The sequence below is a fragment of the Oncorhynchus nerka genome, unplaced genomic scaffold, assembly GCF_034236695.1.
Source record: "Oncorhynchus nerka isolate Pitt River unplaced genomic scaffold, Oner_Uvic_2.0 unplaced_scaffold_1621, whole genome shotgun sequence".
In the NCBI taxonomy this organism is placed as follows: domain Eukaryota; kingdom Metazoa; phylum Chordata; class Actinopteri; order Salmoniformes; family Salmonidae; genus Oncorhynchus; species Oncorhynchus nerka.
The window spans coordinates 50,001-67,152 of record NW_027039701.1 but is presented as its reverse complement, the minus strand read 5'-3'; the positions used below and the strand labels follow the sequence as shown (position 1 = coordinate 67,152).

The 17,152-nt window shown below is 46.7% G+C and overlaps 1 protein-coding gene across 1 annotated transcript in view; it reads left to right on the top strand.

Annotated features, from left to right (window-relative positions):
• The first annotated feature begins 467 nt into the window (after nucleotides 1-467).
• Nucleotides 468-17,152, top strand: part of LOC135568328 (rab11 family-interacting protein 4A-like) — a 52,393-nt gene continuing 35,708 nt past the window's right edge. The window contains exons 1-5 of the mRNA XM_065015204.1: nucleotides 468-495; nucleotides 8,765-8,946; nucleotides 13,701-13,868; nucleotides 14,339-14,473; nucleotides 15,316-15,322. Coding sequence (XP_064871276.1) covers nucleotides 484-495; nucleotides 8,765-8,946; nucleotides 13,701-13,868; nucleotides 14,339-14,473; nucleotides 15,316-15,322 — 504 coding nt within the window. The 5' untranslated portion in view covers nucleotides 468-483. The remainder of the gene's footprint in view (nucleotides 496-8,764; nucleotides 8,947-13,700; nucleotides 13,869-14,338; nucleotides 14,474-15,315; nucleotides 15,323-17,152) is intronic.

Sequence of the window (17,152 nt, the reverse complement as noted above, 5' to 3'; positions counted from 1 at the left end):
GGTATAGTGCTGGTGTAGTGTGTTAGCTGTTCTGTTGTGTAGTGCTGGTGTAGTGTGTTAGCTGTTCTGTTGACGGTATAGTGCTGGTGTAGTGTGTTAGCTGTTCTGTTGACGGTATAGTGCTGGTGTAGTGTGTTAGCTGTTCTGTTGACGGTATAGTGCTGGTGTAGTGTGTTAGCTGTTCTGCTGGTCTTCTTCTATCAACATTTCTGTGGATTGTAATTGGAGGACTACTGTTTGGGCTGGACCTATTGGACTGTGTGTGTGTGTTCGGACCTGGCATACACACGTGTCGTGTGTGTGTATGAACGATCTATATTGTGACTGAACAACACACGTGCAGACGGTAATTGTTAGGAGGGTGTGGATTACCCGTGTCTGGGCAGTGTGTGTGGATGTGTGTGGCAGTGGAATCAGGAATGGACAGCACACTTCAGATAGGAGATGCAGATATAGATATAGGAGAGGAGAGAGCCCCCTGCAATGGACTTCACGGTAAGAGAGTGTGTCTGCATGGAGATGAGATGTGAATGCTGCAGCAGACTAACTGTGTCCAATATTGTTCTCTGTACTCTGTGTTCTGCTGTCTCTGCTGTATAGATATAGATGCAGATATAGATTTCTGCAGATATAGTTTCTCTCTCTCAGATATAGATGTAGATATAGATAGATGTAGATATAGATTAGATATAGATGCAGATGTAGATGCAGATATAGATGCAGATATAGATATAGATATATAGATGCAGATATAGATATAGATATAGATGCAGATATAGATATAGATATAGATATAGATGCAGATATAGATAGATGTAGATATAGATAGATATAGATGCAGATATAGATATAGATATAGATGCAGATAGATATAGATGCAGATATAGATATAGCAGATATAGATGCAGATATAGATAGATATAGATATAGATGCAGATATAGATAGATAGATATAGATATAGATGCAGATATAGATATAGATATAGATGCAGATATAGATGCAGATATAGATATAGATATAGATGATATAGATATAGATGCAGATATAGATATAGATAGATATAGATATAGATATAGATATAGATGCATAGATATAGATATAGATAGATGCAGATATAGATATAGATATAGATGCAGATATAGATAGATGCAGATGAGATATAGATGCAGATGTAGATGTAGATATAGATATAGATGCAGATACAGTGGGGCAAAAAAGTATTTAGTCAGCCACCAATTGTGCAAGTTCTCCCACTTAAAAAGCTGAGAGAGGCCTGTAATTTTCATCATAGGTGTAGATGTAGATGTAATTTTCATCACACTTCAACTCTGACAGACAAAATGATTTTTAAAAATCCAGAAAATCACATTGTAGGATTTTTAATGAATTTATTTGCAAATTATGGTGGAAAATAAGTATTTGGTCAATAACAAAAGTTTATCTCAATACTTTGTTCTATACCCTTTGTTGGCAATGACAGAGGTCAAACGTTTTCTGTAAGTCTTCACAAGGTTTTCACACACTTGCTGTTTTTTTGGCCCATTCCTCCATGCAGATCTCCTCTAGAGCAGTGATGTTTTGGGGCTGTTGCTGGGCAACACAGACTTTCAACTCCCTCCAAAGTTTTTCTATGGGGTTGAGATCTGGAGACTGGCTAGGCCACTCCAGGACCTTGAAATGCTTCTTACGAAGCCACTCCTTCGTTGCCCGGGCGGTGTGTTTGGGATCATTGTCATGCTGAAAGACCCAGCCACGTTTCATCTTCAATGCCCTTGCTGATGGAAGGAGGTTTTCACTCAAAATCTCACGATTACATGGCCCCATTCATTCTTTCCTTTACACGGATCAGTCGTCCTGGTCCCTTTGCAGAAAAACAGCCCCAAAGCATGATGTTTCCACCCCCATGCTTCACAGTAGGTATGGTGTTCTTTGGATGCAACCCAGCATTTTTGTCCTCCAAACACGACGAGTTGAGTTTTTACCAAAAAGTTACATTTTGGTTTCATCTGACCATATGACATTATCCCAATCTTCTTCTGGATCATCCAAATGCTCTCTAGCAAACTTCAGACGGGCCTAGACATGTACTGGCTTAAGCAGGGGGACACGTCTGGCACTGCAGGATTTGAGTCCCTGGCGGCGTAGTGTGTTACTGATGGTAGGCTGTGTTACTTTGGTCCCAGCTCTCTGCAGGTCATTCACTAGGTCCCCCCGTGTGGATCTGGGATTTTTGCTCACCGTTCGTGTGATCATGTTGACCCCACGGGGTGAGATCTTGCGTGGAGCCCCAGATCGAGGGAGATTATCAGTGGTCTTGTATGTCTTCCATTTCCTAATAATTGCTCCCACAGTTGATTTCTTCAAACCAAGCTGCTTACCTATTGCAGATTCAGTCATCCCAGTCTAGTGCAGGTCTACAATTTTGTTTCTGGTGTCCTTTGACAGCTCTTTGGTCTTGGCCATAGTGGAGTTTGGAGTGTGACTGTTTGAGGTTGTGGACAGGTGTCTTTTATACTGATAACAAGTTCAAACAGGTGCCATTAATACAGGTAACGAGAGGAGGACAGAGGAGCCTCTTAAAGAAGAAGTTACAGGTCTGTGAGAGCCAAAAATCTTGCTTGTATGTAGGTGACCAAATACTTATTTTCCACCATAATTTGCAAATAAATTCATTAAAAAAAATGTTTCGCTCATTTTGTCTGTCATAGTTGAAGTGTACCTATGATGAAAATTACAGGCCTCTCTCATCTTTTTAAGTGGGAGAACTTGCACAATTGGTGGCTGACTAAATACTTTGTTGCCCCACTGTATCTTGTGGAAGGCGACCCGGAATGTTTGACCCAAGTTAAACCATTTAAAGGCAACGCTACCAAATACTAATGGAGTGTATGTCAACTTCAGACTCCAACTGTAAGTATGGTGATTAGTATGGTGATTAGTATGGTGATTAGTATGGTGATTAGTATGGTGATTAGTATGGTGAGGTTCCAGACACCACCCAGCCCTGGTGTCCAGCTTTACTGCAGTCTACTAGAAGGTGATATACTGTGCTAAGCTTTCCCACAGATGTGTGTGTGTGTGTGTGTGTGTGTGTGTGTGTGTTCATTCAGTCTTCCCCACCTGGACTAAAATACCTGGATTAGCCGATCCTCTCGTTAGCTTGTTATCTGTTCAGCCACTAAAAACTAAAGGGTGCACTCTGTTCACATGCTAAGTAGACTGTGTGTGTGTGTGTGTGTGTGTGTGTGTGTGTGTGTGTGTGTGTGTGTGTGTGTGTGTGTGTGTGTGTGTGTGTGTGCGCGCTTGAAGGTATTAACTGTTATTTAAGCAGTAATGTTGCAGGCAGCTGTACTCCAGTAACTAGTAATTAGCCGTTGGAGGTCAAAATGGCAACACGCACGCGTGCGCACATCACGCGTGTCGGCAGAGAAGATTCACTGTGTCTGTGGGGTTTTGGGGGCTGTCTGGTGTCTGTGGGAATGGGGTTTTGGGGGCTGTCTGTGGGAATGGGGGTTTTGGGGGCTGTCTGTGTGAATGGGGTTTTTGTGGGCTGTCTGTGGGAATGGGGTTTTGGGGGCTGTCTGTGGGAATGGGGTTTTGGGGGCTGTCTGTGGAATGGGGTTTTGGGGGCTGTCTGTGTGAATGGGGGTTTTGGGGGCTGTCTGTGGAATTGGGTTTTGGGGGCTGTCTGTGGGAATTGGGTTTTGGGGGCTGTCTGTGGGAATTGGGTTTTGGGGGGCTGTCTGTGGGAATTGGGTTTTGGGGGGCTGTCTGGTGTGTCTGTGGGAATGGGGTTTTGGGGGCTGTCTGGTGTGTGTGAATGGGGTTTTTGGGGGCTGTCTGGTGTGTGTGTGTGTGTGAATGGGGTTTTTGGGGCTGTCTGGTGTGTGTGTGTGTGTGTTTCCCAGTGGTAGAGCAGTCTGGTGAGGCCAGACAGACGTGTATGTATTATTTACACACAATCACACACACTCCTGAACAGGAGCAAACAGATCTAGGCCAGTGGTCCAGTCACTTCCCAATGTTCTCTACTCCTGAACTCTAAAACGCCCGTCATGTCTCCTCATTATGCATTTATGTCATGTAGTTTATGGAGGACCACACCTGCCACAATTAGAAATAATAATAATAATAACTTAATGCACACATGGATACAGGGCCTTCAGAAGGCATTCATACCCTTTGACTTATTCCACATTTTGTTGTTACAGCATGATTTCAAAATGGATTAAATTGTTTTTTTTTTCACCCATCTGCACACAACACCCCATAATGACATCACAATACCCCATAATGACATCACAACACCCCATAATGACATCACAATACCCCATAATGACATCACAATACCCCATAATGACATCACAACACCCCATAATGACATCACAACACCCCATAATGACATCACAATACCCCATAATGACATCACAATACCCCATAATGACATCACAACACCCCATAATGACATCACAATACCCCATAATGACAAAGTGAACATGTTTTTAGACATTTTAGCAAATTTATTGAAAAATAAATACAGAAATATCTAATTTACGTAAGTTTTCACACCCCTGGGTCAATAGATGTTAGAAGCACCTTTGGCAGCGATTCCAGCTGTGAGTGTTTCTGGGTGAGTCTCTAACAGCTTTCCACACCTGGATTGTGCAACATTTGCCCATTTGTTCTTTTCAAAATTCTTCAAGCTCTTTTCAAATTGGTTGTTGATCATTGCTAGATGACCATTTTCATGTCTTGACATAAATTTTCAAACAGATTTAAGTCAAAACTCCAGTGTATATTTGGCCTTGTGTTATATGTTATTGTCCTGCTGAAAGGTGAATTCCTCTCCCAGTGTCTGGTGGAAAACAGACTGAACCAGGTTTTCCTCTAGGATTGTGCCTGTACTTCGCTCCATTCAGTTTATTTTAATCCCGAAAAACTCCCCAGTCCTTAACGATTACAGAGAGAGAGGTCAGATATTCAACAGACATTACCAGCCCCTAGAGAGACTGTTTCAGGTCAGATAATCAACACAGACATTACCAGCCCCTAGAGAGACTGTTTCAGGTCAGATGATCAACACAGACATTACCAGCCCCTAGAGAGACTGTTACAAGTCAGATAATCAACATAGACATTACCAGCCCCTAGAGAGACTGTTTCAGGTCAGATGATCAACACAGACATTACCAGCCCCTAGAGAGACTGTTTCAGGTCAGATAATCAACACAGACATTACCAGCCCCTAGAGAGACTGTTTCAGGTCAGATAATCAACACAGACATTACCAGCCCCTAGAGAGACTGTTACAGGTCAGATAATCAACACAGACATTACCAGCCCCTAGAGAGACTGTTACAGGTCAGATAATCAACACAGACATTACCAGCCCCTAGAGAGACTGTTACAGGACAGATAATCAACACAGACATTACCAGCCCCTAGAGAGACTGTTACAGGTCAGATAATCAACACAGACATTACCAGCCCCTAGAGAGACTGTTACAGGTCAGATAATCAACACAGACATTACCAGCCCATAGAGAGACTGTTACAGGTCAGATAATCAACACAGACATTACCAGCCCCTAGAGAGACTGTTACAGGTCAGATAATCAACACAGACATTACCAGCCCCTAGAGAGACTGTTACAGGTCAGATAATCAACACAGACATTACCAGCCCCTAGAGAGACTGTTACAGGTCAGATAATCAACACAGACATTACCAGCCCCTAGAGAGACTGTTACAGGACAGATAATCAACACAGACATTACCAGCCCCTAGAGAGACTGTTTCAGGACAGATAATCAACACAGACATTACCAGCCCCTAGAGAGACTGTTTCAGGTCAGATAATCAACACAGACATTACCAGCCCCTAGAGAGACTGTTACAGGTCAGATAATCAACACAGACATTACCAGCCCCTAGAGAGACTGTTACAGGTCAGATAATCAACACAGACATTACCAGCCCCTAGAGAGACTGTTACAGGTCAGATAATCAACACAGACATTACCAGCCCCTAGAGAGACTGTTTCAGGTCAGATAATCAACACAGACATTACCAGCCCCTAGAGAGACTGTTACAGGTCAGATAATCAACACAGACATTACCAGCCCCTAGAGAGACTGTTTCAGGTCAGATAATCAACACAGACATTACCAGCCCCTAGAGAGACTGTTACAGGTCAGATAATCAACACAGACATTACCAGCCCCTAGAGAGACTGTTACAGGTCAGATAATCAACACAGACATTACCAGCCCCTAGAGAGACTGTTACAGGTCAGATAATCAACACAGACATTACCAGCCCCTAGAGAGACTGTTACAGGTCAGATAATCAACACAGACATTACCAGCCCCTAGAGAGACTGTTACAGGTCAGATAATCAACACAGACATTACCAGCCCCTAGAGAGACTGTTACAGGTCAGATAATCAACACAGACATTACCAGCCCCTAGAGAGACTGTTACAGGTCAGATAATCAACACAGACATTACCAGCCCCTAGAGAGACTGTTACAGGTCAGATAATCAACACAGACATTACCAGCCCCTAGAGAGACTGTTACAGGTCAGATAATCAACACAGACATTACCAGCCCCTAGAGAGACTGTTACAGGTCAGATAATCAACACAGACATTACCAGCCCCTAGAGAGACTGTTTCAGGTCAGATAATCAACACAGACATTACCAGCCCCTAGAGAGACTGTTACAGGTCAGATAATCAACACAGACATTACCAGCCCCTAGAGAGACTGTTTCAGGTCAGATAATCAACACAGACATTACCAGCCCCTAGAGAGACTGTTTCAGGTCAGATAATCAACACAGACATTACCAGCCCCTAGAGAGACTGTTACAGGTCAGATAATCAACACAGACATTACCAGCCCCTAGAGAGACTGTTACAGGTCAGATAATCAACACAGACATTACCAGCCCCTAGAGAGACTGTTACAGGTCAGATAATCAACACAGACATTACCAGCCCCTAGAGAGACTGTTACAGGTCAGATAATCAACACAGACATTACCAGCCCCTAGAGAGACTGTTACAGGTCAGATAATCAACACAGACATTACCAGCCCCTAGAGAGACTGTTACAGGTCAGATAATCAACACAGACATTACCAGCCCCTAGAGAGACTGTTACAGGTCAGATAATCAACACAGACATTACCAGCCCCTAGAGAGACTGTTACAGGTCAGATAATCAACACAGACATTACCAGCCCCTAGAGAGACTGTTACAGGTCAGATAATCAACACAGACATTACCAGCCCCTAGAGAGACTGTTACAGGTCAGATAATCAACACAGACATTACCAGCCCCTAGAGAGACTGTTAATCAGGTCAGATAATCAACACAGACATTACCAGCCCCTAGAGAGACTGTTACAGGTCAGATAATCAACACAGACATTACCAGCCCCTAGAGAGACTGTTACAGGTCAGATAATCAACACAGACATTACCAGCCCCTAGAGAGACTGTTTCAGGTCAGATAATCAACACAGACATTACCAGCCCCTAGAGAGACTGTTACAGGTCAGATAATCAACACAGACATTACCAGCCCCTAGAGAGACTGTTACAGGTCAGATAATCATCACAGACATTACCAGCCCCTAGAGAGACTGTTACAGGTCAGATAATCAACACAGACATTACCAGCCCCTAGAGAGACTGTTACAGGTCAGATAATCAACACAGACATTACCAGCCCCTAGAGAGACTGTTACAGGTCAGATAATCAACACAGACATTACCAGCCCCTAGAGAGACTGTTACAGGTCAGATAATCAACACAGACATTACCAGCCCCTAGAGAGACTGTTACAGGTCAGATAATCAACACAGTAACTACTCTACACATAAATCCCCTTTTAAAGGTCATGACAAGGACGTGGGGCAGATGTGGAGAATACTAACGAGCGATCATTAAATCACAGGTTTACTGCTGTAGATATCCTTCAGAGAGAGGGATGGGAGAGAGAGAGGGATGGGAGAGAGAGGGATGGGAGAGAGAGGGATGGGAGAGAGAGAGGGAAGGGAGAGGAGGAGAAGGGAGAGGAGGAGGGAGGGATGGGAGAGGGGGAGGGAAGGGAGGGATGGGAGATGGGAGGGATGGGAGGGGGAGGGAGGGAAGGGATGGGAGGGGGGAGGGAAGGAGGGATGGGAGAGGGGGTGGGAAGGAGGGATGGGAGGGAGGGAAGGAGGGATGGGAGAGGGGGGAGGGAAGGAAGGAGGGAGGGAGGCAAGGAGGGAGGGAGGGAGGGAGGGGGAGGGGGAGAGAGAGGAAAGAATGGAGGAAGGGAGGGGTTTCTGAGACACTCTTCTCTGCCCTACCAGTGGTCCACCACTGCCTGGGTTGTATTGAATTGAATGTGCTGGTTCACTGAGGATGCTCTTAGCTGTGATGATGGGTGTTAAATGTTTTATTGTTCAGGGTTTGGAAGTTGGCCGTGTGCTCCGCCAAGACAACAACGTAGAGGAAACACTGTTTTCTGTCTGTCTCCAGCATGTTGAGTTGAATAACGGTGATGGTTGACTAATGTCCTCTCTCTCTCCCCTACTCCTCCCTCTCTCCCTCTCCCCCTCTCTCCCCCCTACCCCTCTCTCTCCCCCCGCCCCCTCCCCCTATGCTCCCTCTCCCCCTCTCTCTCTCCCCCTAACCCTACCCCTCTCCCCCTACCCCTCCCCCTACCCCTATGCTCCCTCTCCCCCCTCTCTCTCGCTCCAGAACGGCGAGGCCCGACTGGGCCCTCCCATCATCATGTGTACCCGTCCATACCCAGACTGCAGTGTGGAGCAGGGGGAGTGTTGTGACATGGACAGCACCAATGAGAGCGGCGTGGGCTCTGACACCTCTGACGGGGGGCGGAGCAACGAGAAGGAGGAGGGGCTAGGTGGACTGTTCAACAAGTAAGTGTGACGTTATGATGTCACAGATTATACCGGTTATTGATTATTGATTTTTAATCCGATTTTTGACACCATCTATCTGACCATGGCTGTAGTACCATCTATCTGACCATGGCTGTAGTACCATCTATCTGACCATGGCTGTAGTACCATCTATCTGACCATGGCTGTAGTAGCATCTATCTGACCATGGCTGTAGTACCATCTATCTGACCATGGCTGTAGTCTAGAGAGACTGTTTCAGGTCATCTATCTGACCATGGCTGTAGTAGCATCTATCTGACCATGGCTGTAGTACCATCTATCTGACCATGGCTGTAGTACCATCTATCTGACCATGGCTGTAGTACCATCTATCTGACCATGGCTGTAGTACCATCTATCTGACCATGGCTGTAGTACCATCTATCTGACCATGGCTGTAGTAGCATCTATCTGACCATGGCTGTAGTCCCATCTATCTGACCATGGCTGTAGTAGCATCTATCTGACCATGGCTGTGGCTGTAGTACCATCTATCTGTAGTCCCTATCTGACCATGGCTGACCTATCTGACCATGGCTGTAGTAGCATCTATCTGACCATGGCTGTAGTACCATCTATCTGACCATGGCTGTAGTAGACCATGGCTGGGAGGGACCATGGCTGTAGTACCATCTATCTGACCATGGCTGTAGTAGCATCTATCTGACCATGGCTGTAGTCCCATCTATCTGACCATGGCTGTAGTAGCATCTATCTGACCATGGCTGTAGTAAGGATCTATCTGACCATGGCTGTAGTAGCATCTATCTGACCATGGCTGTAGTCCCATCTATCTGACCATGGCTGTAGTCCCATCTATCTGACCATGGCTGTAGTAGCCATCTATCTGACCATGGCTGTAGCTCTATCTGACCATGGCTGTAGTAGCATCTATCTGACCATGGCTGTAGTCCCATCTATCTGACCATGGCTGTAGTAGCATCTATCTGACCATGGCTGTAGTCCCATCTATCTGATCTATCTGACCATGGCTGTAGTAGCATCTATCTGACCATGGCTGTAGTACCATCTATCTGACCATGGCTGTAGTAGCATCTATCTGACCATGGCTGTAGTAGCATCTATCTGACCATGGCTGTAGTCCCATCTATCTGACCATGGCTGGGCTGTAGTAGCATCTATCTGACCATGGCTGTAGTAGCATCTATCTGACCATGGCTGTAGTCCCATCTATCTGACCATGGCTGTAGTCCCATCTATCTGACCATGGCTGGGCTGTAGTAGCATCTATCTGACCATGGCTGTAGTCCCATCTATCTGACCATGGCTGTAGTAGCATCTATCTGACCATGGCTGTAGTCCCATCTATCTGACCATGGCTGTAGTCCCATCTATCTGACCATGGCTGTAGTCCCATCTATCTGACCATGGCTGGGCTGTAGTAGCATCTATCTGACCATGGCTGTAGTCCCATCTATCTGACCATGGCTGGGTCCCAGTGGCTGTAGTCCCATCTATCTGACCACCATGGCTGTAGTCCCATCTATCTGACCATGGCTGGGCTGTAGTAGCATCTATCTGACCATGGCTGTAGTCCCATCTATCTGACCATGGCTGTAGTAGCATCTATCTGACCATGGCTGTAGTAGCATATATCTGACCATGGCTGTAGTCCCATCTATCTGACCATGGCTATAGTAGCATCTATCTGACCATGGCTGTAGTACCATCTATCTGACCATGGCTATAGTAGCATATATCTGACCATGGCTGTAGTCCCATCTATCTGACCATGGCTGTAGTACCATCTATCTGACCATGGCTGTAGTACCATCTATCTGACCATGGCTATAGTAGCATCTATCTGACCATGGCTGTAGTCCCATCTATCTGACCATGGCTGGGCTGTAGTACCATCTATCTGACCATGGCTGTAGTCCCATCTATCTGACCATGGCTGTAGTAGCATCTATCTGACCATGGCTGTAGTCCCATCTATCTGACCATGGCTGTAGTCCCATCTATCTGACCATGGCTGGGCTGTAGTACCATCTATCTGACCATGGCTGTAGTCCCATCTATCTGACCATGGCTGTAGTACCATCTATCTGACCATGGCTGTAGTACCATCTATCTGACCATGGCTGTAGTAGCATCTATCTGACCATGGCTGTAGTCCCATCTATCTGACCATGGCTGTAGTAGCATCTATCTGACCATGGCTGTAGTCCCATCTATCTGACCATGGCTGTAGTCCCATCTATCTGACCATGGCTGTAGTCCCATCTATCTGACCATGGCTGTAGTCCCATCTATCTGACCATGGCTGTAGTCCCATCTATCTGACCATGGCTGTAGTAGCATCTATCTGACCATGGCTGTAGTCCCATCTATCTGACCATGGCTGTAGTCCCATCTATCTGACCATGGCTATAGTAGCATCTATCTGACCATGGCTGTAGTAGCATCTATCTGACCATGGCTGTAGTACCATCTATCTGACCATGGCTGTAGTACCATCTATCTGACCATGGCTGTAGTACCATCTATCTGACCATGGCTATAGTAGCATCTATCTGACCATGGCTGGGCTGTAGTAGCATCTATCTGACCATGGCTATAGTAGCATCTATCTGACCATGGCTGTAGTCCCATCTATCTGACCATGGCTGTAGTCCCATCTATCTGACCATGGCTGTAGTAGCATCTATCTGACCATGGCTGGGCTGTAGTCCCATCTATCTGACCATGGCTGTAGTCCCATCTATCTGACCATGGCTGTAGTAGCATCTATCTGACCATGGCTGTAGTCCCATCTATCTGACCATGGCTGTAGTCCCATCTATTTGACCATGGCTGTAGTCCCATCTATTTGACCATGGCTGTAGTCCCATCTATTTGACCATGGCTGTAGTAGCATCTATCTGACCATGGCTGTAGTCGCATCTATCTGACCATGGCTGTAGTCCCATCTATCTGACCATGGCTGTAGTCCCATCTATCTGACCATGGCTGTAGTAGCATCTATCTGACCATGGCTGTAGTAGCATCTATCTGACCATGGCTGTAGTAGCATCTATCTGACCATGGCTGTAGTAGCATCTATCTGACCATGGCTGTAGTCCATCTATCTGACCATGGCTGTAGTCCCATCTATCTGACCATGGCTGTAGTAGCATCTATCTGACCATGGCTGTAGTAGCATCTATCTGACCATGGCTGTAGTAGCATCTATCTGACCATGGCTGTAGTAGCATCTATCTGACCATGGCTGTAGTAGCATCTATCTGACCATGGCTGTAGTACCATCTATCTGACCATGGCTGTAGTACCATCTATCTGACCATGGCTGTAGTACCATCTATCTGACCATGGCTGTAGTCCCATCTATCTGACCATGGCTGTAGTACCATCTATCTGACCATGGCTGTAGTCCCATCTATCTGACCATGGCTGTAGTAGCATCTATCTGACCATGGCTGTAGTCCCATCTATCTGACCATGGCTGTAGTACCATCTATCTGACCATGGCTGTGACCATTCCGGAGACACCTGAAACCCCACCTCTTTAAGGAATACCTAGGATAGGATAAAGTAATCCCTCTCACCCCCCCCTTAAAATATTTAGATGCACTATTGTATAGTGGCTGTTCCACTGGATGTCATAAGGTGAAAGCACCAATTTGTAAGTCGCTCTGGATAAGAGCGTCTGCTAAATGACTTAAATGTAAATGTAAATGTGGCTGTAGTAGCCCAAACCTGCCATAAGCACTTCTTGTAGACTTGTGGGACTGCTATTGGCTAGGTGGAATGGGCCCTCTAATAGGCTAGGTGGAATGGGCCCTCTGATAGGCTAGGTGGAATGGGCCCTCTGATAGACTAGGTGGAATGGGCCCTCTGATAGGCTAGGTGGAATGGGCCCTCTGATAGGCTAGGTGGAATGGGCCCTCTGATAGGCTAGGTGGAATGGGCCCTCTGATAGGCTAGGTGGAATGGGCCCTCTGATAGGCTAGGTGGAATGGGCCCTCTGATAGGCTAGGTGGAATGGGCCCTCTGATAGGCTAGGTGGAATGGGCCCTCTGATAGGCTAGGTGGAATTGGCCCTCTGATAGGCTAGGTGGAATGGGCCCTCTGATAGGCTAGGTGGAATGGGCCCTCTGATAGGCTAGGTGGAATGGGCCCTCTGATAGGCTAGGTGGAATTGGCTCCATATTGCTATACTCCAGACAGTGTTTTCAGACGTTCTGAGTTTCTAGGGAAGGGGTTTTCAAATCTTATCCAACAAGTTCCAGAGTCCTGCTGGTTTTCTGTTCTACCTGATAGTTAACATCACCCACCTGGTGTCCCAGGTCTAAATCAGTCCCTGATTAGAGAGGAATCACCCACCTGGTGTCCCAGGTCTAAATCAGTCCGTGATTAGAGAGGAATCACCCACCTGGTGTCCCAGGTCTAAATCAGTCCCTGATTAGAGGGGAATCACCCTCCTGGTGTCCCAGGTCTAAATCAGTCCGTGATTAGAGAGGAATCACCCACCTGGTGTCCCAGGTCTAAATCAGTCCCTGATTAGAGGGGAATCACCCTCCTGGTGTCCCAGGTCTAAATCAGTCCCTGATTAGAGGGGAGGTATGAACAAAAACAGTAGATATGTCTTCCAGGTTCAGGTGAGAATTTGAGGGGCCTAGGAGATGGGGAGTCCGGGACTGTTCGGGAGCGGGGCCCATACTGATTCATATGTTGACTCCTGTTCTTCGTGTTCTGATTGGCTGTAGTTCTGGCCAGCTGATTGGCTCGGCTTCTGCGTCGGTCTTCTCGGGGGAGGAACAGTTTGAGGACTACGGAGAGGGGGAGGACGTGGACTACACTCCCAGCAGCCCTTGCCCCGACGATGACGCTCGCACCAACGGCTTCTCAGACCTCGGCTCCTCCCTGCCCTCCAGGTTAGTGGCACATAGAGGAAACTATGGACATGACATTCATCAATGACAGTTGGCCCCCAATGACTGACACACACTGCCCTTTACATGCTGCACCAACACACACTCTTCACCTTTCAGCCACTCATGTGTAACAGGGAGGAAACCTTTTGCTCTGTTCTATTGACAGATACAAAGCACTGTGTGTAATTATAGTCTCTCTCTCCCTCCTTGTCTCTCTCTCTCTTTCTCTCTGTCTCTCTCTCTTCTCTCTGTCTCTCTCTCTCTTTCTCTCCCTCCCTCCTCCCTCCCCCCCCCCTCCTCCCTCCCCTCCCTCCCTCCCTCCCTCCCTCCCTCTCTCTCTCCCTCCCTCCCTCCCTCCCTCTCCCTCCCTCCCTCCCTCCCTCCCTCCCTCCCTCTCTCTCCCTCCCTCCCTCCCTCCCTCCCTCCCTCTCTCTCTCTCCCTCCCTCCCTCCCTCCCTCTGTCTCTGTAGTGCTGGTCAGACCCCTCTGAAGATGTGTCACCAGTACAACAGTGATGTGTTGGATGTCTATTGTTCTCAGTGCTATAAGAAGGTTAACCTGCTCAACGACCTGGAGGCCAGGCTCAACAACCTCAGAGCCAACAGGTAACACACACACACACACACACACACACACACAAATGTACACACACACACACACACACACACACACAAGCACGCCAGGCACACATATACACTACCTTTCAAAAGTTGCGGGTCACTTAGAAATGTCCTTGTTTTTGAAAGAAAAGTTTTAAATGGTCCATTAAAATAACATCAAATTGATCAGAAATACAGTGTAGACATTGTTAATGTTGTAAATGACTATTGTAGCTGAAAACGGCATATAGAGGCCCAACGGCATATAGAGGCCCATTATCAGGTGTACAGAGGCCCATTATCAGGTGTACAGAGGCCCATTATCAGGTGTACAGAGGCCCATTATCAGGTGTACAGAGGCCCATTATCAGCAACCATCACTCCTGTGTTCCAATGGCACGTTGTGTTAGCTAAACCAAGTTTATCATTTTAAAAGGCTAATTGATCATTAGAAAACCCTTTTGCAATTATGTTAGCACAGCTGACAACTGTTGTCCTGATTTATAGAAGCAATAAAACTGGCCTTAAGACTAGTTGAGTATCTGGAACATCAGCATTTGTTGGTTAGATTACAACCTCAAAATGGCCAAAAACAAACTCATCAGTCTATTCTTGTTCTGGGAAATGAAGGCTTTTCCATGCGAGAAATTGCCATCTCGTACAATGCTGTGTACTACTCCCTTCACAGAACAGCGCAAACTGGCTCTAACCAGAATAGAAAGAGGAGTGGGAGGACCCGGGGCACAACTGCGTAAGAGGACAAGTACATTAGTGTCTAGTTTGAGAAACAGACGCCTCACAAGTCCTGAACTGGCAGCTTAATTAAATAGTTTACCGCAAATCACCAGTCTCAACGTCAACAGTGAAGGGGCGACTCCGGGATGCTGGCCTTCTAGGCAGAGTTGCAGAGAAAAAGTCATATCTCAGACTGGCCAATAAAAAGAGAAGATTAAGATGGGCAAAAGAACACAGACACTGGACAGAAAAAAAGGATTATGGACAGACTGATCTAAGTTTGAGGTGTTCGGATCACAAAGAAGAACATTCGTGAGACGCAGAAAAACTGAAAAGATGCTGGAGGAGTGCTTGACGCCATCTGTCACGCATGGTGGAGGCATTGTGATGGTCTGGGGGTGATGGTCTGGGGGTGATGGTCTGGGGGTGCGTTGGTGGTGGTGAAGTGGGAGATTTGTTCAGGGTAAAAGGGATCTTGAAGAAGGAAGGCTACCATTCCATTTTGCAATGCCATGCCATAGCCTGTGGACGATGCTTCATTGGAGCCAATTTCCTCCTACAACAGGACAATGACCCAAAGCACAGCTCCAAACTATGCAAGAACTATTTAGAGAAGAAGCAGTCAGCTGGTGTTCTGTCTATAATGGAGTGGCCAGCACAGTCACCGGATCTCAACCCTATTGAGCTGTTGTGGGAGCAGCTTGACCGTATGGTACGTAAGAAGTGCCCATCAGGCCAATCCAACTTGTGGGAGGTGCTTCAGGAAGCATGGGGTGAAATCTCTTCAGATTACCTCAACACATTGACAACTAGAAGCCATCAGGCCAATCCAACTGGTGGGAGGTGCTTCAGGAAGCATGGGGTGAAATCTCTTCAGATTACCTCAACAAATGGACAACTAGAAGCCATCAGGCCAATCCAACTGGTGGGAGGTGCTTCAGGAAGCATGGGGTGACATCTCTTCAGATTACCTCAACACATTGACAACTAGAAGCCATCAGGCCAATCCAACTGGTGGGAGGTGCTTCAGGAAGCATGGGGTGACATCTCTTCAGATTACCTCAACACATTGACAACTAGAAGCCATCAGGCCAATCCAACTGGTGGGAGGTGCTTCAGGAAGCATGGGGTGACATCTCTTCAGATTACCTCAACACATTGACAACTAGAAGCCATCAGGCCAATCCAACTGGTGGGAGGTGCTTCAGGAAGCATGGGGTGACATCTCTTCAGATTACCTCAACACATTGACAACTAGAAGCCATCAGGCCAATCCAACTGGTGGGAGGTGCTTCAGGAAGCATGGGGTGACATCTCTTCAGATTACCTCAACACATTGACAACTAGAAGCCATCAGGCCAATCCAACTGGTGGGAGGTGCTTCAGGAAGCATGGGGTGACATCTCTTCAGATTACCTCAACACATTGACAACTAGAAGCCATCAGGCCAATCCAACTGGTGGGAGGTGCTTCAGGAAGCATGGGGTGACATCTCTTCAGATTACCTCAACACATTGACAACTAGAAGCCATCAGGCCAATCCAACTGGTGGGAGGTGCTTCAGGAAGCATGGGGTGACATCTCTTCAGATTACCTCAACACATTGACAACTAGAAGCCATCAGGCCAATCCAACTGGTGGGAGGTGCTTCAGGAAGCATGGGGTGACATCTCTTCAGATTACCTCAACACATTGACAACTAGAAGCCATCAGGCCAATCCAACTGGTGGGAGGTGCTTCAGGAAGCATGGGGTGACATCTCTTCAGATTACCTCAACACATTGACAACTAGAAGCCATCAGGCCAATCCAACTGGTGGGAGGTGCTTCAGGAAGCATGGGGTGACATCTCTTCAGATTACCTCAACACATTGACAACTAGAAGCCATCAGGCCAATCCAACTGGTGGGAGGTGCTTCAGGAAGCATGGGGTGACATCTCTTCAGATTAC